Here is a 22,936-nt window from a genome sequence, read left to right on the forward strand (position 1 = left end):
ATTTTTCTTTATGAGAATATGAATTCAGATCGAATTGTTTATCTCGTATATGTTGTGACATTCAAATGTTAATTAAGACAAATGACTGTTAGATACAGAATCAGAATAACGAATGCATGATAAAATTTATGCAGCGGAACAAATTAATAGAAAATCTCTTATAAATATATATAAATTCTAATTTTATACATATAACTGAGGGCAGAAGTGATTACAAAATATAATGTCAAATTGCAAAAGAATGTCACTTCTTTCACTATGCAATTGGACTTATCAGAATGCGGGAATAATCATGCACTCAAATTTTATGGATCCACGGAATCCTCATAGACTTTAATGGGTGGGTCAGCTTGCGGTTTCTCATTTTCTTTCTCATCTGGGGGGGTAATGGAAAGAGTGAGTTTTATATGTTCAGTAAATAAAATAATATTTAAATAACATCGTAAGGTTTTAAAGGTGAATTCTTCTAACATAAATACATACTATTTGACTACTTCGTAAACCTATTTTATATTGTGAAAATAATTTATTTATTAGGAAAACAGTACGTTAATATAATCAGATAAACATACATTATGCCAGATAATAGAAAAAATTAAAGAAATCATAAAATGTTCATATTTTCGTGTCATACTTCGTAAAGTCATTACGACTTTTATCTTTGAAGGCATATACAGTGTAATACCCGAACCCAGAATTTAGCTTGGGATCAAATTTTAGTATCAAAAAATAAATAAAAAATATTTTTAAATCAATTTAAACTTAATTTGACGAATTCATTTCTATTTAAGTTCTAGGCTTTTACAGTTGGTATCAGAGCCGTGTTCCTCAGAACTATTCATTACACAAAAACTTAAAAATACAAAATACAAACTATCACTCAACCATTCTTTGTGAAATGTAGGTACAAGAAAATGAAAAGAGGAAGACCCCCACTAAACCGAGCAACCCGGGATAGCTCACTTTGAGAAAATGTTGACCGATTCTTTAAGATGCTGGAGAAATTCATCTCTGCCCAGTAGACCCGGGAGGAAAGGAGGGAGTTGCTTGACCCTCCCCCACTGCCACAATTTGACCCACCCTTGTAGCAAAAAGATCCGAAGCCACCCCAGTATAACCCTACTGCTCCACCGTACCATCCAGCATCACTACAGTATAATTTGGTGCCTCTATGGCATCATCTGGTACTGCCATAGTACAACCGTTACCTCTACCATATCATTCGGCACCACTACAGGGTCATTCGGTCCCTTCCCAGCACAATCCAATTCATTTTCTACGGAACTCAGTTCAACCCATGATGGACTCATGTTACATTGAAAGGTACAAAAGACTAAACCTATTTACCTTTGTAGGGGCATCCTCTTTTGAAGAGACCGAGTATTAATTAGCTGAGACAGAGAAGGTCTTCGCGACTCTTGCGGTGGTTCCCGAACATAAGATTGTACTTGTCACCTACATGCTTGTGAGAGAGGTAGGCCGCTGGTGGCAGTTCAAGCAGGCCACCCTGCCCGTTCCAGTCAGTTGAGAACAGTTCTTGATGGCATTCAATGCAGAGTATCTCCTAGAGCACATTCGATATTTGAAGGAAATGGAGTTTGCACATCTGGTCCAGGATGATATGATTGTGTTGGAGTATGCCCGAAGGTTCCTAGAGTTGGACCGATATTCCTCTAAGAGCATGATGGATGAAGGCAGAAAGACAAGGAAGTTCGATTGGGCCCTTCGCCCTGAGATTAGATAATAGATGTACGTATTTGAGCTCAATACCTACTCAGTCATTCTGGCCAAGACACAGCTAGTGGAAAGGAACCTTCGCATATTTCCTCAAGTAGTGGAGAATCCTAAACCCCCAGTTCATACTGCAGACTAGCACCCACTGCACTGGTTCAATAGAATAAGAGGCCTAAGTCAGTGACTCAGGCTCCGGTAATAGAACACAGTAGGACTTACTCAGCACTATGACAAAGATCATGGGGACCGACCCTACTATCATCTCAATAGTATTTGTCGCATATGTGGGAGTACCCAACACTACGTTAGAAAGTGCAAGCGAAATTAGAACCAAATCAGACCTCCTATCTAGACCAGAGCTTACAACCTCACTTAGTAGGATGCTGAAGCTAACCTGGACATGATACATGGTACTACACTATTTGTGATCACCTTGCATATGTTTTAATTGATATTTGTGTTTTACATTCATTTGTCTGACATACTTTTACACAAAACTTAAATGTATCACCGAAAAGACTTGATTCTGTATTATTTATGTATATTCCTGGGAGTCGAACACTACTAGGGGAGGTTATATATAAAGCTTGTATAATATATATAGTAGATAGGAATTGAGTGTGGACCTGATAGAGATTGACACATAGAATTTTAATGAAATCCTAAAAATGAACTGGTTAGCGGTGTACCACACCACCGTAGATTATTTCTACAAAAAACTTGTATTCAACCTTTTTAATGAAGAGTCATTTACAAGTTAATGAAAATTTTAAATGTTATTTTCTCATAGTAATTTTCTCATTACATAGTATTTTAATTCGGTCGTCTTCCCTACATTAGACAAACCTAAGAAAAAAAATTATATTCAAGAGATTCCGGTAGTTCAAGACTTATCAGATGTATTTTCTGACAAACTACCCGGACTATCGGTGGACAGAAAAGTTGAGTTCACCATGGATCTTCAGCTTGACACCCAGCCTATCTCGGTGACCCCTTACTACATGAGCCGTATCGAGATAGAAGAACTGAGAAAACAGATTAATAAATTATAGGACAGTGAGTTTATTCGACATAATGTATCTTCTTGGGGTGCTGGAGTCGCATTTGCAAAGAAAGGAGATGGAGTATTACGATTGTGTATTGACTACAATGGATTGAACAAAGTCATAATCAAGAATAAGTACCATCTCCCCAGAATTGATGACCTTTTTGACCAGTTGTAGGGTGCCCAGATTTTCTCTAAAATAGATTTGTGTTCGGTTTACCATCAGGTAAAGATCAAGGCAGAAAACATTTCCAAGACAACTTTTAGAACCAGGTACAGATATTATGAGTTTCTGTTAATACCATTTGGACTAACCAATGCACCAATCATTTTTATGGACTTGATGAACATAATTTTCAGATAATTCCTGAATCAGTTCGTCATTGTGTTTATCGATGATATCTTGATCTATTCAAAGAGTAGAGAGGAATACGTTCACCAGCTGACTTAGATTTTGCAGGTTCTCATGGAGAAAAAATTGTATGTAAAATTGAGCAAGTGTGGGTTTTGTCTCAAACAGACTACCTTTCTATGATACATCATATCAAGAGATGGAGTATCAGTGAACCCCGAAAAAGTTAAAACACTACTTGGATGGGAGAAATTGACCTTAATCAAGGAGATTCATAGGTTTTTGAGAATGACAGATTATTACCGCATGTTTGTAGAAGGATTTTACAGCCTAACCACTTCTTTGACTTGACTCACAAAGAAGAACGTTAAATTTGAATAGAACGAGAACTACGAAAGGAGTTTTACAATACTCAAGAAGTGGTTGACTACTACACCCGTGTTGGCCTTATCGAGTGAGACATGTAGATATACAGTTTACAATCATGCCTTCTACTTGGGGTTGGGTTGTGTTTTGATGCAGCATGGCAATGTCATAACTTATGGGTCCAAGCAGTTGAAGAGTCATCAGAAAAATTACCTTACCCGTGACTTAAAACTTATCGCCATTATCCACGGCTTGAAGACCAGATGCCACTACTTGTATGAGGAGACTTTTGAGATTTTTACTGACTATAAGAGCTTGAAACACATATTCATTCAAAAGAATCTGAACATGCGTCAGAGATGTTGGATAGAGCTCCTCAAAGATTATGATTGTAACATCTTATATCATCCGGGTAAGGACAACGTAGTAGTTGACGCACTCAGCAGAAAAAGTGCAAGTATGTTAGTTCACCTAATAATTTCTGAATGCAGGATAACAAGGGCCGCACAATAGATACGACTTTAGGAATTGAAGAGAGTTACATACTTGGCCCACCTGATTGTCTAACTCGAATTGATCCAAAGAATAAAGAAGTCCAATTAATCGATTCCACCATAGCCACTCTCAAGAAAGATGCAGAAAGGTAGTACACCAAGAATTTCAAATATCTGCCGATGGATTGCTCAAGTTTCAGGACAAGATGTGTGTTTCAGACGACATTGAACTAAAAAAGGGATATTATAATAGAGGCTCACAACTCCAAGTTCGCCATACATCCTGAAAGTACTAAAATATATTAAAGTATGTGATCTCAGTTTTGGTGGAGCAGGATGAAAAGATAGATACCCGACTTTGTCTCTAAGTGTCTGGTATGTCAGCAGGTTAAGGCTGAGCATCAACAACTAGACAAGTTACTTCAGCCATTACCGATCCCGGTGTGGAAATAAAAGTAGAAGCATATCACAATGGACTTCGTGATAGGATTGCCTAAGGCACGCACGAGGCATGATACTATCTGGGTGATTGTCGATCGACTCATCAAGTCCTCTCACTTCTTGCCTATTAAGAAAACCGATCCTTTGGACAAGCTAGCAAGAACATATATCCGGGAGATAGTCAGTCTATATGGAGTTCCAATGACAGTGGTATTCGACAGAGATCCCAAATTCACTTATCAGTTTTTGTCTAATTTTTATCAAACTATAGGAACGAAACTATCCTTTAGTACCACATTCCACTATCAAACTGATGGATAATCAGAGAGGATGATTTGTACACTAGAGGATATACTATGAGCTTGTGTTCTAGATTTCGGGAGTCATTGGGATGATCACTTACTTTTGATAGAGTTCGCCTACAATAACAGCTAACAAGCAAGCATTGACATAGTTCCGTACGAGGCATTGTATGGTCGCCTATCTATTGGGAAGATGTGGGTGATAGAAAATTGTTTGGTCCAGATTTTGTGGTGGAGACTACAGCTAAGATAATTAAGATCAAGAAAAACATCCAGACAGCTCAGAGCAGGCAGAAGAGTTATGCGGACACTCGGAGGAGGGATTTGAAATTTGAGAAATGTGATTGAGTATTCCTCAAGGTCATCCCTTTAAAGAGAATTAGTAAGTTTGGCAAAAGGAGGAGATTAAATCCCCAATTCATTGGGGCATTTGAGATCTTAGACATGATTGGTACGACCACTTACAGACTGATACTACCTCTAGAGCTATCCAAGGTTCATAATGTATTTCATGTGTCCATGCTACGCAAGTACAACTCGGACCCCTTACATATCTTGTCCCACGTGCTCCCGTCATTACAAGAAGATCTATTCTATGAGGAGGTACCAGTGGACATTGTAGGCCGAAAAAGCATATTACTCCACAATAAGGAAATTTCTTTCGTCAAGATCCTATGGTAGAATCACACAGAGAAAGAGGTCACGTGGGAGCTAGAATCAGACTTCAGAGTCCAGTATCTCTAACTATTTGATTAGTAATAGAGTGAGAAATTTGAGGGACCAAATTTCTTTTTAAGGGGAAAGAGTGTAATGCTCGAACCGAAGATCAAATTTTAGTATTAAAAAATAAATAAAAATTATTTTTAAATCAATTTAAACTTAATTTTATTAATTAATTGAAAAAAATAGGTTAGGGATGTAATTGATAACAATTTTGGAAGAAATGGGTTAAAATTTGAATTCGGATGGTATTTTTGAAAGAAAAATTAGAAACAGGAGGGTTAAAGTGCAAATAAAAAAAGTTCAGCTATATAGAACCACCCAATCAATGGCCCCGATGAACTAAAGCATGCCGCATGATAAGACACGCTGATGTCGGTGCCACGCAGGAGGCCACATGGGCGATCTGCATGCCCTGCGATCGGACAACCTAGGATCGATGCCGCGTGTGTAGATGACCCGAATTTGTTTCTCCCTTAGGCGCGATCGGACAGCCGAGATCAATCACGATGGATAGTCCAGATTTGTTTCCTCCTTAGGTGTGATCAGACAGACGAAATCAATCGCGATAGATGGTACAGATCAATGCGGGCTGGGTATAAATACTTCACGTTGCATGAGAACCCAAACCCTAGCCACCAGCTCTCGTCGGAGAAGAAAAACCAAACACCGGAGAAGGAGACTGACCGTCGCCGCACCAGAGCCACTGCCGGTTGTAAAAAAAGTTAAAAATTCTCCCTACCTGCTTGAAATTTGATTCCGAGTATCCTTGTGGTCAAATCAGAGCAAGAGTACAGCGGGTGAGTTAAAAATCATGGGCAAAGCCTTACGGAGCTGCCGTGGCCAAAACTCCAAAGTCCCTCCGATGAGCCCTTTTCTGATTCCCGTTTCACGTAATTATTCGATCATTGTGTTCATCGTCATTTTCTGTGCAGGTTAGCTGAAGAAGAAACCCCAGCCACAAAGGAGGATTGACAGAGCCACTGCACCTAGTGACCCCCCGCCGGTAGGTTTGATGTTTTTGGTAATTTTTCGTCCAATTGAGGCCCCCTAACGTGTTTTTCCACAGGGATACGTGTAAAGTTGGCCAAAATCGGCCTAGCCGAGGCGGACTACTGCAGCAGGCGAAGGAGCCAGCGCCGAAGCACGGTGGCAGCGCCTTGCTGGAATCCCAAATTTGGCCAAAAAGAGTTTTAGATACCAATTTTAGATTTTTGGAGTATTTTTAGGTATGTGACGAGTGTTTTGAATTTCACAAAAAAAATTCAAGAAATTCGGTACCTATTAAGAGGCGTGTTAGACAATACGACGTCTCGAAACACATATCTAGGTAAGGATCCCTCACCATATTCTCTGTTATAGTAAATTGTGACTTAACGATGTATAATTTTATATTTTTATAAAAAAATAAAAAATCTTAAAAATAATTACAAGTTACTAGTGAAGATAGAATTGGTTAGTTCACAATTATCTTGATTTCTTGTTTATTTTTCTGTGTTTTTTTACTTACATGAATTTCATATATTACATATTCTTAGTTTGTAGTTCAATGGTCTTATCAACTTATCTTATTATTTTGATTATATGTCATCAGTATGAATGTAGTTTAATTGATATGTGAATGTGATATAAGATATTGATATACTTTTATTGGTTATTTGCTGATGAAAATCTCTATGTGAAAGACTTGCTAGTTACCTAGGGAAAGGGCGGACGATGTTGCACGTATTACAGATCGACACATACAAATACATCGGCTTCTCTGGGAACCTCTCCCTCGGCTTCCTCTCCACTCTCCTTACAGATCTCCCGTCGATCAACCACTCGATCAATTCTGGAATCCACTTGATCACGTACTGGTGAAACCCATCGGAGAAGTAGAACTCATGATCATGAATCTCCTCCTTGTTCTCGATTCCTGCAATACAACAAACCCTAAATTCATAAACCATACAAATTATGAAATGATTGCAGATGAAATGACGGACGAACGACCTGTAGTAAAATAATTGGTTTGGACGATGGTTTTGTCTTTGCCGAGGAATTCAAAGTCAATCTCGTCTCGCGATTGGTGGCCTTCGAGGGATGAGAGGTAGAGGTTGAAGTTGAGGCCGCTGGTGTTGCCCTTGAGACATTGGATGAGGGAGCTGAAAGTGCCGTAGAGGAACCTCATGGTGGAGTGCTATCGGGATCCACCGGGGTGATCGTAAGGGAGGGTGATGGAGTTGGAGTTGGGACAATGGGTGCAGGCCTCTGGGGTGTAGTCTATGGCGATTTAGTTGATGGGTTGGGTCTGGTGGTAGAGTACCGTATCCGCCATTGCTGCTGTTGGAGTTGCAGTGAATGAGCGGAGACTGATTTTGTTTGGTCAAATTTTGAGAGTTGACACGATATATACGCATTTTTCTTTTCTTCTTTCACAGTCAGAAATATACAGAAATTTATTAATTACTTTTTGTTCGTGTTAAAATATTATATTAAGAAAGCTATTTTTTTTTTTAAGAAATATCTACTATACTAATTTGAAGGATTAATTTAGTATGTGTTAAAAATAATTTTTTTATTTAATTCACTTAAATTGTCTGATGTTAATTTAATATTTAATAAAGTAGATAAATTTTTTTAAATATTTAAGTATTTTTATACATAAGTCTTTAAACAAAAAAAAATGTTTGTTTATTTAAAAACTAATTAAAAATAAGTATGAATTTTGAAAAAAAAAATCTTTTACTATTTTTAAAAAATAATATTTGCTTATTCTTATATTCCACAAGCATATATTTCCGTATATATTTAGTAAATAAGTACATACTATTTAATATATAAAATTTAAAAAATTATTACTACAAAAGTAGGCCTTACACGGCCCAAACTAATACCAGAACTAGTTAAATTGACGCGGAGCATAAACTTATCTGTCATTAGGACATTGAGCAACTCGTCCCAAACAGAGCCCAAACGTGTCAACCCCTTGCTCATTCAAAAGCTGAGCCAGTGGCAACTCGCCCAACAAGAACGAGCCACAGAGAGAGCTCGTTCCTTAGAGATTCGAGAAAAAAAATTAAGGGAGATCGGATAATGGTGGCACACGTGGGAGTCATCTCTGCAGGTTGTCACTTCCCTTCTCGGCCTCGTATTCCTCAATTCTACTTCGCCAAACGCAGACCATTAGCTAGTAAGTTTTCGTCTTCATTTCTTCTGGTTTTTATCTTTTCCCGGAAACAATCCAGTTATTACAGAACCAGCATTTGGTTCTTTCAACTTCTGAAAGAACACCATTGGTCGTTCGATTGTTTTCTCCGATCATATTGTAGCTGTATATGTGATTTATCTCTACTCTGGAATCCAAATTTTCGTTTTCCATGAAAATGGAGTACGATTAACTCAATCTCCATGCAGATTGAGGGAGTAGTCATTATCTGTTTGATAAAAGGATACGAAGTTCATTTTTCATGGTGCGCCATGGAAGATTTCGTTATCAAGTTCTTAGTTATTAACATCTTTGTGCTCTCAGTGACTACCATGGAAGAACAACTATTGATTGCTTTTTGTTTTGAATAGTCATGCCTTAGTGGATTTAATTAAAGGATTTTTAGAGACTATCACAATTTATTCAATGTTCTTGTTAGTGCATGAGTAGAAACGCTAATCTTGGGTTATTTGAGTATAATACTTTGAGCTTTTACAATATCTGGTTTCAACAATTTTGTTGAGCTCCGCATTGTTATTCTGCCTGTGGTTTCAAAAACCTGATAGTGGCGGCACTGAGTGATGATCCTGTTCGAGAATGGATTCTATCAGAGGGAAAGGCAACCAAAATTACCAAAATTAGTCCCGTTGGTGGTGGCTGCATTAACCTAGCTAGTCGTTATGATACTGATGCTGGCTCTTTCTTCGTGAAAACTAACAGGTATAATGTCATGTGTGATGTTTGTTATTGTGTTGGCTGTTGTTTTTGATTTTCATTCAATAAATTCTTAATTGTCTCCGGGAAAAAGCTCAAACCATCTTAATACTCCACTTGATAGGGGCATTGGACCATCAATGTTTGAGGCTGAGGCTCTTGGTCTTAGTGCAATGTATGATACAGGAACAATCCGTGTACCAAAACCATTGAAGGTAAGGAATTTCACCCCTTTTCTGTGGACAATTCTGTAGTTTCTTTTGTGCTTTGGGGATGATGACTCCATGTTAATTGTATAGCATTTGATAGTAACATCATGTACTAATCATCTAATATTATAGTTATCTGAGCACTATACAGATAATTAAATTACTATCAGATGTTAGAAAATTAGTGATGCATGAAGCCTTGGAGACACTTTCTGAAACACGCATGCTTTTCAGTTAAGAGTTATCTTGTTCTAGCTTGTGTTTTCATTGTCCTTATCACTGCTAAACCTAAGTCTAACTTCTTTTCAAGCATTTAGGTTGGACCCTTGCCAACTGGTGGATCATACATCATTATGGAATTTATAGAATTTGGCGCATCTAGAGGCACCCAGGTGAGGGGTACATGATTTTTAATTGATTGATCTGACCAACTTGCCTATGAATTTCTTAATTGGTCATTACTCTTCAGCCTAGTTTGGGGAGGAAGCTAGCCGAGATGCATAAAGCTGGGAAATCAGAAAAGGGCTTTGGTTTTTATGTCAATAACACCATTGGCAGGTAGTGTGCGGCCATTATAGTTCTTACATATCTTTGCCTCGTTCCTACTCTCCCCTCAAAATCCCTTTTGGAATGTTTCTTGCCCTTGCTAATCACCTCATAGTAGATCCTATTTCCTGCAATTGAGTTCCAACAAAGTCATGTATATTGCCTTTGTAGTACACCACAGATCAATACCTGGTCCTCGGATTGGATTCAGTTCTATGGAGAGCATAGATTGGGTTACCAGCTAAAGTTGGCGCTAGACCAATATGGAGATTCTTCCATTTATGAAAAAGGTTTCTCCTTGCTCATTAACTCTGTGACTCCTCCATATATATGAGAGACTTAAGTAAGTTTGCCAGAAAAAAGAAAAGGAGGAATATGGTAACTCGATTATTGATGAACTTAAGCTTGTTCTGTGTGATGAAGTTTTGCATGGAGCTTTCACACTTCTTGCATCAACGGGTGTTGATAGGTCATCATCTTAAGAAAGTGTATCTGGTTGTAAATCAAAACCCGTGATATCCTTCTATCGTGTAATTGTGGCATTTACCAGGAAAAGGGTCAAACAAATGTATTTCTAGTAATACTTATTTAAACTCTATGAACAGGGCAAAGATTGATAAAGAACATGGCACCTCTCTTTGAGAATGTTGTCATAGAACCATGCTTGCTACATGGTGACTTATGGAGTGGGAATATAAGTTCTGACAAGAATGGCGAGCCTGTTATCCTTGACCCTGCATGTTACTGTAAGTTTGTATTTGAATATTGCTCTAGAAATATAACATAAAGCAGTTCAAAGAATATTTAGTTAGTGAAAAGTTCATTAGATATAAATTTGACAAGGGCAGGATAGGGGCAGTTGAAGAGAAGTCGAATTGGATTAGCAAGTTTGACAGCTATTACTTCTACCAAGTATAGAACCGCCCTTGGACCTTCAGGTGGCCAAGGATAGTTATATTTGGCTACCGAACATCATTTAGTCCTCAAAGAGAAGAATCTTAAACTTTGGAAGAATTACAACTAACAACATATAAATAGCTATACTTGTAAATGTTCCTACCGTGTTCATGAGAAGCATGAAAATTTAAAGAACTGGAAGTGTTCTGTTTACTGATTATTTATCTTTATAGATGGTCATCATGAGGCCGAATTTGGAATGTCATGGTGTGCTGGTTTTGGAGCATCCTTTTACAGCTCATACTTTGAGGTACCATCATTTCATAACTCCACTTATTCATCAAATTTACACATTAGGTTTGTATTTCCAATCACTAAAAGGAATAATTTGAATTAACCATGGAACTGATTATAATATTATTCTCATTCAAATCTTTATGTTATTTACATTTTGTTTTATTCATATTTCATAAAACTAAAACTTGAAGTGAAATCAACCATATATTTCATTTGTTATCATTTGTTTTGCAGTTGATTCCCAAACAAGCAGGGTTTGAGAAGAGAAGAGATCTGTACATGTTATATCATTACTTGAATCATTACAATCTCTTTGGTTCTGGTTACCGCTCATCTGCCATGTCAATAATAAATGATTATCTACAAATGTTGAAAGTGTAGGCATCTCATGAGTCCAATGTAGAGTGATATTCTGACCTCTTCTCTCTAATGTAGAGTGATATTCTGCATTATAATACCTCAGTTTATCCATCAAGCTTGTTATTCATCATCTCTATTATCGGACTTTTCCTATCAGTAATATATGAAGTAACCACGCCAGAAACATATAGTACACATAGAACAAGTTATGACTGGTCTATCTCCAACTTTTTAAAAAAATGTATGTGAAGTACTGAAACTAAAATTGTGAGTAATGCATGTTTCTATAGAAGTGTTTATTACTAATGTGCATGTATGTTAATTTACAATTAAATAAACACATATTGAGTTGTAGATTCAATTGTTATTTGGGATATGGAGTTTAAAGGGATTAAATAAGAACAAATATTTTGAATTATAAAATTACAATAAAACATACAAAAAATTAACATTTATCATTCTTTTAAAGAAATAGTTTAATTCTCTTTTCTTACTCGGATCTAACTAAGAGATTCATAAATCAGGATTTTAAGGCAAATATAAATCATCTAATGAAAACAATTATTTTTTGAGCTTTGTATTACTAAAATTAATTTTCATAAATATCAACTTGAAAAAAGTATTTAACATATTTATCTTAAAGATAATATTTTATTTTGCATTCTTATATTATGGTAAGTCTTTGACACTGTAAGATAAATATCTAAATATGATTAAATGTTCATAGTTTTTAAAAGTGATATTATTTAATGTTTGATACGAATTATCAAGTTAAATAGACTATTATTTTTTTCATAAATCCAATAATAGGTATGTATGCATAATTATTTTATATGATTAAATATAAAATTATAAGAATAAATTTTATACAATAACATTAAAATTTAAAAATATTTATATGTAGAAAACAAGTCGACATTCTGACCAATACTTATTATTTGGACCCAAACTGTGTAATTTCCAATTACAAGATAAAAAATAAAAAATTGTTTATATTCGCTGCGGAGAAAGAAATAAAATGAAAAAGGATTTTTGAAATTTGTATCAGAAAGAGTGGTAAATTTTATTATCAATTTGAAATGGAGAGAATGAGAGGGAACCTTTGTTTTTGTTGTTAATTTTTAATTAATTTATTTAATTATTCAAAATATTATTCAACTGGTGAGGAAGATGAATCTGGTTAACGTAGCCTTTACTAAAAAAATCTGGTTATCTTATTATAACCCCATGAAACTGACCGTTTTAACTAAAAAAAAAAAGTCAATCAATTTGCATAAAAATATTAAAATTCAGAAAAATGTTGCGATAATACTGAAATTATTACATTATTACCATGTTTGTCTTTTAGATATTTATTTATGTAATTTATTTACTATTTGTATTCTTAGAGAGATGGAAACTTCTAGAAAAGCAACATAATGACTCAGGACTGGGGCCTAGGGGAATCAGCTTAGGTTCCGGCCTTTGGATGTCTGTTCTCACTCATCCAACTCCTCGCACCCCCCAAACACTTTCACTTTCATTTCTGACCATCGGTTAAAACATCAACACCACAACACACCCACAGAGAATCTCCAAAAAACTTTTTCTTTAAAAAAAAAACATGAACATAAGTCACGTGACAGAACCGCCGCAGCCACAGCCGCAGCCGCCCCCACCGTCGCCGCCATTGACAGAGCTTGTTGTTTCACTAGAACAAGCAACACTCATGGCCAAACAACTCCCTACCGCCACTGATCCGACTCGCCTTCTCCATATCTATTCATCCCTCCACCAAGCTCATCTCCAATTATCCTCCTTCCTCTCCTCCTCCTCCACCACCACTCCTTTCCCTCCTCTTCCTCTCCAATCGTGCGCCGTCGGCGGGAACTCGCTCTCCTCCACCACCGCTTCCAACGGTAGCGAGCCAATGCAGATGGGCGATGACGATGAGGATAACCAAGTGGAAGCTGACGCTGAGGAGAATTCAGCTTCGAAGCCCATGATTGACAGCGTGGAGGAAAGGATGCGGGATTGCTTCATCAAGAACAAGAGGACTAAACGCCGCCTCTCGCCGTCTTCGGCCGCCGTGGCGGAGGAGAGGAGGGTATTTTATGATGGGTTTGTCAGGGGCGCTGAGGTATTTGATCCGTATGTCCGCAGGTCGCGGGCTCTCGATCTTCTCCAACATTTTCATGGATGAAGAACCAGAGGGCAATGTTACAAAAACCAAAAGAAAATACAGCGCAGAGTCTGTAACAGAGTATTATGGCTGTTCTCGTACTGCTAATTTGCTAGAATTTTTTTTTTCTTCCGGATGTATCTATTATGTTTGTATACTCATTATATTAAACAGGATTGAAGTATTCATGCTAATGGATTCTTTAGGTTGCACTACAAATTCATATCACATCATATAATCTAATCATTTCAAAGTTTAATCAAGCTGAAGATGCTATATGTTTATCCGCCTACCTCTTGGATATTTGCAGTCAATGTATCCTCATAAGAGGGGTCTGGACATGCTATACGTCGACGATTATATTATGCAATTTCACAAAATCATCCAAGGTAAGCTCCTCCGGTCTTGACTGCATGAGGATAACAGACATTAGGGATACTGGAAAGTTTACAGTATATCTATGTTTAGAACAAGATCAGAAATTTATAACATTTACTGTAAATATATATTTTATTCAGCTATAAGAATATATAAATTTTATTTTAAAAATGTCACAGATTAATATTTTATAAAATTTTTATGTAAAATTGAAATCATATCTTATAAATTTTATATATTTTTGTAAAATTTAAAACAAATTCTTCTAATTTAAAGTAAAATTTAGTATTATTTTGAATTGAAATTTGAAATTAAATACATTATTTGATTTTATAAACAAATTCTAAAAGATTTCTAAATCTATTCCAAACATAGCCTCGGATAGAATGGAGAGAGGATAGCAAGAGAAACAAAGAAGTTATGTCTGCTTCAGATATACTCACAGTAGCTGGAAGACCAGCAATTCCAAGAGCGCTTTCAATCTCTAGGGATGTGCATATGTGCTGCAAGGATTTCCGCAACATCTTACGTTTTCCATTGAATGCAGAATTCACCTGTATTGTAAACAACAAAGCCTTGTTATGAAATGAAAATAACTTAAAAATATTTCTGAATATGCTCCCAACATGACCTAAAAGAAGGTACTTAATTGGTATACCAGGCATCACAGTTTCTATCCTCTATAATTGGAGTAAATTTTGTTTTTAACTTTTCTGATAAACCTAACATCAAAATGAAATATTAACAAAGAGAAATCTACATGAATGCAGAATCTTGCTTTCCTGATAAAGATCCATATTAACAAAAGGGTAAAATAGTTGGTTAAATGGAAATTGAAATAACCATTGAGAAGAAACTTTTGGTGGATGAAACAGGAGGATATTCTCTAGCCTGCTTCAGCTTAAACGTAACAACAGCTGCATCAACCTACAGAAGCAGAAACAGTTCAGGTTCCATTGAAGAAAGATCACCAAGGTAATTGTCATTTCAAACTACATATATTGAGCACATCATCAATCAACAATCTTCTGAAAGATGACTATTATAAGAATCTGCAATGTTCAACCCAGGTTCTAAAACCTGAAGCATCTCCAGATAATTGCAGTAGCCACATAATTCCACAATAAAGAGTAGAAAAGATTTGAATATTTCCAGGAAATTTAGGGTGCACTTTATGACCAAGTTTCCGGTAAAGGAGTTTGATAATGTTCCTAGGTCCTTTTAAAGAAACACAACGCCACCATATGATAAAGCACAAAACCTTATTTATATTGAATTTAATGACTTACATTAGGCTGAGGAAAAAAATTTGTCCTTGGAACTTTGAATTTGTATTCTGGCTCTGGAAAAGAGAATTAAAAAGCGTAAAACTTCAAGTCATAAAGAGTTTCATGGAGAAGTAGAAAAACACTAAAGAGGACTGTAATCCCACTTAGATGTATCTGGGGATTGTTTTATCTAATCTAAATTAACAAACAAGCTGTAGATTCACTCAATTAAAATATTTAAGTTTTTAAACACAAGTAATGTATCAATTTGAAATAATTAGAAAACATCTATTTTTCTTTTCCAAAGAAAAAAAGAAGATACACTAATAGAGGAGGTCGTAAATTAGACAAAGTCTAATTTTCTTTTCCAAATGGGTCACCAGCCATAAACAAGCAAGTCAACAAAATGCAGAGCTACCTGAATAAAAGTTGACGAAAATATTGATGGGTCGGTACTCAGATGTCCGCAAAGATGGTTCTACCAAGCGCACTGCTGTCTCATCCTGATATTGTTTAAATATAACAATTATAATGAATAAGTAGCTAGTCTCCTATTAATCACACTGATTTGATGGTATCAATGAAGTCAGAGACTTTGTATCGTGTATACATCATTTTCGAACTTTATCATCTTACTGATAAATTCAACCAACTTGATTAGCCAGAGTTTGGTGATTTCTAGCTTCTGCTTTAAGTTCATATAACATTTAATCCACCTAAACAGACTTCTATCATGTTGAGTATTTGGACTAATCTTTCTATCTTAATCTCATTATTCAGTGTAATTAAAAAAATGCACTCATCTTTCTTTTTTCACAATCAATATATTTCATAGTTGACCTTTATAGTTTATATACAATCAAGATAAGGGCCTATGAGAGAACAATATTATAAATTAATCTTATGTCTGGATTATGGAGAATGAGAGGGAAAAAAAGGAGGATAACCAGATGCGATCCATTCTTTCACTTGTTGCAATTATAAATGAAAAATGGCAAGGAAAGCAGGGGATAGTGAAAATCCTCCCTTTCTTTAAAAACCTCAATTTCTCATTCCCTGAATGGGAAGATAAAGGAGAGAATGGGAAAAAGCTAAACGGAAATTAATTACAAATTTTCCATAATTTTACATTTTGTTTTCTTTCCCTATTACAGTTAAAGTAAACAAAATATTATAACAGTTATTTTCTTTCTTTTACATTCCCCTTTTTAGTTATCTAAACAAGATTTTTTTTTTGAAAAATAATTATCTAAACAAGAAAAATATATTTTTTTAATTTCTACCATTCCTTTACTAATTTTTATTCAACTATAGTGAAGGGTAAAGCAAAAGTTGGAGTAATACTTTTATTCTACGTTTATGGATCATTCAACTGATAATATATAGAATGAACTCTTATATGGAAGTTGAAAAAAAAGGAGATATAGTGAAATATAATTAGAAAAAAGTGCATTAGAAGGGTGCAAATTGTAGCACCCGGAAAGGAGGAGGAAAAAAAAAAAAAAAAAAAAAAAAAGGGGGGGGGGGGGCCACGTCAGCAGCCACGTCAGCAGGCCCGGTCAGCAGTCCCGGCCAACCGGGGCCTGCCACGTGGCAAGATCGCGTCACTCCAAAAGGAGCCACGTTGGCGATCCGCGTGGGTGCGATCCGACGGTCCAGATCAATCGCGCGATCGGACGGTCCAGATTCAAACGCACGGACGGCCCAGATTCAATCAAAAACGAACGGCCCAGATTAAAACGAAACGAACGGCTGTGATCAAAAGGCAAGGGGTTATAAATAGAACCCCCACACCAGACCACAAACCCTAGCCGCCAGCCGCTCGCCGGAGAAGACGAACCAGAGGCCGACCGCCGCCACCCGCCGCCACTCGCCGCCGCACCGGGGAAATTTCCGACCGCCGATCGAGGTAAATTTCATACCCCCGACTCGTTTTTCCCCACTGATTCCTCCTATGGCCAAATCGAAGCCGAAATCCCGGCCAAACGGCCGGAATACGCGGCCGAAGCCCAGCGGCGCCGCCGCGCCCCCTCTCGGTTTTTGCCTCCGACGAGGCCCTTCCCGGCCTCCGTTCGATGCAATTTTTATATCACCGTGATCACCATTCTTTTCTCTACAGGTTGACCGAAGCCAAATCACCAAAACACGAACCTCGCCGGAGAGTCGCTGCACCCGAGAGCGCCGCCGCCGGTAAGCTCCGTTTTTCCGTGATTTTTTGGCCCCCCCGAGGGCCCTAGGGTTGTTTTCTGACAAGGACCAATGCGAGCGTGGCCGAATTCGGCCGAAAACGGCCGAAAACAGCCAACCCGAGGCGACTCGCCGCCGCCAGCGGCGGCGCCGTCGCCGGAGCACGGCGGAGCCGCCGTGCCGGAGTTGCGATTTGGGCCGAAAGAGGCCCTGGGCCTAATTTGGATTTTTTTTGGAACACGTGCAGGTACTCTTAGTGTGTTTCAGTTTTCCGGGAAAAAAATTCAAGAAAAATTAGGGACGGCCTGCAGGCGCACTGTGAATCGTATTCGGATCTCGAAAACAAGTAAGGACCCCTCACCCTATTTCCTATCACGGTATTAAAGTTCAAAATGATAAAACGGTATTTCTTGAATTAACGAATGTGTGAAATTGCTTAAGGTGGCTAATGGAGCCCGAGTCTAGTGTGATTGATGATTTACTGTTATTTGGTCTGTTTACAGCTTTAAATGCAAAATGAGGTTTGATGTGTTCATTTTACAGATTTGTGTGCATGTACTACGTTTTTATTAATTATGGGTTGAATGACTGAAAAACTGATACTGTATGTTGTCTGTTTGGTATGAATTACGATTTGCTTGTTTAAATGTGAATTGATGATGCTGATTGAGGAAAAGGAAAATGAAAGATTGTGTAGACTGATAATTGTATTATGGGGGTCAGCCTGACTAGATATCCTGGGAGATGGTGGACGGACCAGGTCCGTAGGGAACCCTACCGGGATTGTGGTCTCACATGCCGGACGGGGTATGGAGATCTTATGGTTTTGGCGCCCATACCGGACGGGGTATGGGGACGGCCCGTTTCACCCTCATACCGGACGGGGTATTGAGGTTTATGGTTTTGGCGCCCATACCGGACGGGGTATGGGGACGGCCCGTTTCACCCTCATACCGGACGGGGTATTGAGGTTCATGGTTTTGGCGCCCATACCGGACGGGGTATGGGGACGGCCCTGGAAACTGATTATGAATGTTAAAGGTTAACGGGTAGCGGAACCCCTATGGACCCCCACGGATACTAGTAGGCTGGTAAATGAGAAAAAAAGATATGTTGTACAATGATTGAATTACAAGAGGCGTGATAAGTGTTATGTTTTACAGCTTAGATTATTCAATGATTATGATAATGTTATTGTTTTTCTCATATTGTTTTCATAAATTCCACCAAGGTAAGTGGATGGTAAAGGTTTTCATGTTAATAAACGAGTTTGTTGTAAATTATGCTCCATTGGTCTTTTTGTGTTTTTCTACCCACCTTTATCTCCGTGACGGTGAGATATCGTGATGTTCTTACTGGGCTAGTGTAGCTCACTCCTTAATTAACCATTTCAGATCAGGAAAACATGGTTCCCGAGCCCGTTCCGCAGGAGGACGACGAAGGGGATGCCTAGAGACTCTGTAGTCATACGCATAGTTTATTTTCGAGTTTTCTTTCTTAGTTAGTTTAACCTTTTATATTTTAAGTACGTTTTTAGTTTTTCGTGTAAGGGATGTTAACTGAAATTTTGATCTCGCTTCCGCATTCGATATATTTAAATACTCATTTCTTTTTAATATTTTCCGGGGCTGTTACACAAATACTAACCTGGAGTAAAAGAACAACTTCTGAAAAGATGTCGCCCATTGGAAGAAGTTGCTTGACAATCTCTGTGCTAATATTGAAGGGTATGTTCGAAACAACCTGCAAATAAGTTATTTGTGATGCTAAATGCAGAATAACCTGATGGGAAAAATTATAATTCTTCAAAAGTAGCACTGCAGAAGGATGTAAATCTTATCACCTGGAAATGAGACATTTATTGAATCAATAAAAATAGTTCAAACATAATAGCACTATAGGATTCGTCAAAAGTAACAGAATTATCTGATAGGTCTCAGTCACAGCAAGAATGAAATCAAATGAGTTTTTCTGCTTTGGGTGAGAATATTACCGCTGGTTTTCTGGAATAAACTTCATCTTCTTTTTCATTAATTGTTCATGCTTTAAATACAGAAAATACTAACTGCTATTTCCTACTTCTAAGGCAATTAAAAAGAAAATGGGATAGTGGGAGATAATGGGCAGACGGAAAACAAGGGATATGGGATGTGTTGGTTGACCACTTCACAGCTGCTTAGTTTCTGGAACTATCATTATCCTAATGGGAAAAATTACAATTCTTCAAAATTAACACTACATGAGGATGTAAATCTTTTTCACCAGGAAATTAGACACTTAGGCAATCAGTAGTAATAGCCAAAACATAACATTGGCTTTTTTTGTTTTTGAAATTTGATAAACAGGAATCTCAGATTACGATACCAGGTTTCCTTAAGGCTGGTATATTGTATTACCATGTTTAGTTTGCTGCATAACCTTAAAAGGTTACCAGAAATCCATTGACGTTTATGGCCTACAGTAAAACACTTGAAATAGTTCTGTCGCAATGTGTTATATTTTCCAACAAAATAGCTAAGATTTCCAGCATACAAGGCAAATCTACCCACCAGCTCATGCCAAAGTAATTTCTCTATTTGTTCAACCATGTAAAAAACAATTACTTGGATGCTGTCTTTTAATGTTACCAGCATTAGTGAACCAGATGGCCCCGTGGAATTAGGTCACTATCATGTATAAAAAGAATATTACTTCTCCATTCCAACTAGTTTTTTCAACAACGTAACTAAAAGTTAAGAAAACTGCTATTCCTGCAAAGGAAGGTTAAATTTATCTCAAAGAAAGCATGAAATAACCTTGTTAGATTTGCATCTCATTTATCACAATTTATTTTCAGGATTAATAACGAAAAAGGTAGTATGAAAGTTGAACCCGAGTTCATGGGGCATGGTTTTAATTACTATCAATAATTTTGACACAAAATTGCACTTAAAAGATATTAAGTATGCCTCAATTCCAAACTAGTTAATTAACCTAGACACCAACTATACAAAGAAAAAAGGAACTCTATAGTTACAGATATAGTAAAAGGTGAGCCCTCGAACTTGCATTCTTCAAATGGTTAAAAATGTTTCAACCAACCAAATCCATAATTATAATTAGTTATTTTCATGTACTGCAATCTGTTACTCAAGGTATTGCGTCTAAAATCAAGTTAGGTCGAGCAAACATTCAGGTTGGTTAAAGCCATGTCAACATATATGAAGCCAGCATGCACTTAGCACCAGTGACCATGGTACCAGGATTAAAATAAATTAACCATCTTCCATTGTTTCAAAAATTCCTTCTTCTTTGGTTTCCTCTTCTTGGCAAAAACCACTAGTCACATTCAGCATTCAGGAAGATATGGGAAAGAAAATAGATAACAGGAAGTCATGTTCTCACCTTTGCAAAGCTTGAGTTTGCAGCTAAAGACTTTCTACTTTCCAACAATGAGATCATGTGGGAGTGAATGTGACACTTAGTGAAGTCCTCTTGCAAAACCTACAATTACTAACAGGAGAACAGACATTAAGCAAAAACAAAATGAACATGAGAATCTGGAAAGGATAAAATTTAAATAGCTACAAAATTAGATTCTAAGTTTGTCCAGCCAGATTTCCTGGTTTTGAATACCTTTTTTTCCCCCGGAACTGGTTATTTCAACACATCCAACTTCTGAGTAATAACCATTGCTCAAACAATCTCTTGGTTCACGTAGCAAAAGCAATTTCAAACTAAAAACACAAAATATACCTTGAACTGGTCCCCTGCAAACCTTTCTCTCACAAGGTCAGCCATGTGTGGATCCTGTAGGACAAAACAAGAAGAGTGCATGATTCTGTAGCTGCCGAATAAAACAAGAATGACACAAGAAAAACAATACATATTCTCTAGCTAGCAAGAATTTTCCTGAAGTACAAAAATATGTGATGATATCCTTTGAATTAAACCAACCTTTTCGATTGCAAGGACGACAGCGCCAGCATTTATAAGTACGTTGGTCAGAGATCCAGTTCCAGGTCCAATCTCTAATACCACATCCCCTTGCTTAACATTAGCCGCAAGAGAAAGCTGCTCATTAATTTCAGAATTCAACATGTAATGCTGAAAAACACACGAAACCAGACACATGCTTAGTGTTCGACTATTATCCCCAACGAACGAGGCTAAGCTAATACAGTCCGAATTATTCCAAATCTACTTTCCAGGGAACCAAACAAGGAAACGAAAAAGAAATGAGAAGGAACCTGGCCGAGAGATTTTCTCGGAAAGCGACCTCTGGAATTGAGGGCCTTGAGAGTGGCGTGATAATCATCTTGGCTTCTAGAGCAGACAATCCGAAACGGAAACGACGTCGGTCTTCTCCGTCCGGTGACTTGACTGAGCGCCGGTGGTGGAGGTCGGTGATGGCTGATTCGCGGAGTTGTAGGAGGTGGAATTGGCGGGAGAGATTGGAAGAGTGTGGGTGTTGCAGTGGTCATGTTTGTGGTAAATGCAACAAGAAACAGACGGAAATGTTTTATTTGATACTTTTAATTTCCGAAATTACCCCTACCATAACTACATTTTTTATGACAATCCTCCAGATAATTCTAGAAACTCTTAAATGAGTATCGTGTTCCTGTCAGTTAGTTGTGGAAGATCCCATGGACATTGAAACTTTTTTATCCGTCACCTGTTAAACAAGTAAAATAAGTTTATCCGTTATCTATTTTATTTACTCTTTTTTTTTTTTAAAAAATCTTATGAAATATTTAAATAATTAAATAAAATTTTATTAAAAAATCATAAATACTAATCAAAATAAAATATAATTTTTTAAAATAAATTTATATATTTATTAATTAAATGATACATATACATTAATTATATAAAAATTACTTCTAAATAAAAATATATATAAAAATATAGCATGATTTAATATAAAAAATACACATACACTAATTATATAAAAATTAATTCCAACTAAAAACCACATAAAAATATGACACAATTCAAGCATAATCTTTTGTAAATGAATAGACATATTGATTATTTAATTAAATAGTAATTAATAAAATATAATACAATTTAAAATAATATTTAATGATAATTATAAAATAATAATATAAATATATAACAATCCAATATATTTTTAATGAAAATTAAAATGATTTGAATATAATTAAAAATAAATTTAAAATTTATTGATAATACATATTTCGGTATGTGTTTTTTAATTAAAAAAATTTAATTTTTCAAAAGAATTTTTTAAAAAACAAAAACCTTTCATAGTGTGAGAATGATCATCATG

General features: G+C 36.7%; 4 protein-coding genes across 8 annotated transcripts; 2 read left to right on the forward strand and 2 right to left on the reverse strand.

Moving 5' to 3' along the window:
* Window positions 1-272: 272 nt before the first annotated feature.
* LOC110809605 (ribosomal RNA small subunit methyltransferase, chloroplastic-like) lies at window positions 273-22,152 on the reverse strand. 4 transcript variants are annotated; one of them, XR_015819001.1, is made up of 11 exons: window positions 21,891-22,152; window positions 21,598-21,747; window positions 21,397-21,450; window positions 21,046-21,144; window positions 19,309-19,404; window positions 15,893-15,977; window positions 15,496-15,548; window positions 15,050-15,133; window positions 14,650-14,760; window positions 14,122-14,237; window positions 273-376 (listed from the first exon to the last, which is right to left on the reverse strand). XR_015819001.1 is itself a non-coding variant. In XM_088219510.1 (10 exons), exons 1-10 carry the CDS (start codon window positions 22,122-22,124, stop codon window positions 14,172-14,174), a joined length of 1,032 nt encoding a protein of 343 aa, XP_088075636.1. In that variant the 5' UTR covers window positions 22,125-22,152; the 3' UTR covers window positions 13,928-14,171. The 4 variants fall into 4 exon arrangements, 1 of the variants encoding a protein (XP_088075636.1); XR_015819000.1 differs by lacking the exon at window positions 273-376 and adding an exon at window positions 11,616-11,751; XR_015818998.1 differs by lacking the exon at window positions 273-376 and adding an exon at window positions 12,950-13,825.
* On the reverse strand, window positions 7,149-7,627 carry LOC148253703 (putative xyloglucan endotransglucosylase/hydrolase protein 32). The gene is made up of 2 exons (XM_088219855.1): window positions 7,492-7,627; window positions 7,149-7,372 (listed from the first exon to the last, which is right to left on the reverse strand). The coding sequence occupies exons 1-2, from the start codon at window positions 7,625-7,627 to the stop codon at window positions 7,149-7,151; spliced, it is 360 nt and encodes a 119-aa protein (XP_088075981.1).
* Window positions 8,393-11,794, forward strand: LOC110819567 (Protein kinase superfamily protein). 2 transcript variants are annotated; one of them, XM_088219511.1, is made up of 9 exons: window positions 8,394-8,629; window positions 9,211-9,364; window positions 9,483-9,573; window positions 9,885-9,959; window positions 10,037-10,125; window positions 10,285-10,403; window positions 10,719-10,859; window positions 11,244-11,320; window positions 11,542-11,794. In XM_088219511.1, the coding sequence occupies exons 1-9, from the start codon at window positions 8,533-8,535 to the stop codon at window positions 11,686-11,688; spliced, it is 990 nt and encodes a 329-aa protein (XP_088075637.1). In that variant the 5' UTR covers window positions 8,394-8,532; the 3' UTR covers window positions 11,689-11,794. The 2 variants fall into 2 exon arrangements, with proteins under 2 accessions (XP_088075638.1, XP_088075637.1); XM_088219512.1 differs by lacking the exon at window positions 10,719-10,859 and having other exon boundaries at window positions 8,393-8,629.
* On the forward strand, window positions 13,271-14,022 carry LOC110819436 (AP2-like ethylene-responsive transcription factor SNZ). The gene has a single exon (XM_022048620.2). It carries the CDS (start codon window positions 13,271-13,273, stop codon window positions 13,847-13,849), a length of 579 nt encoding a protein of 192 aa, XP_021904312.1. The 3' UTR covers window positions 13,850-14,022.
* Window positions 22,153-22,936: the final 784 nt, after the last annotated feature.

Source organism: Carica papaya, chromosome 5 (genome assembly GCF_054855325.1).
Source record: "Carica papaya isolate Zhongbai chromosome 5, ASM5485532v1, whole genome shotgun sequence".
Lineage (NCBI taxonomy): Eukaryota > Viridiplantae > Streptophyta > Magnoliopsida > Brassicales > Caricaceae > Carica > Carica papaya.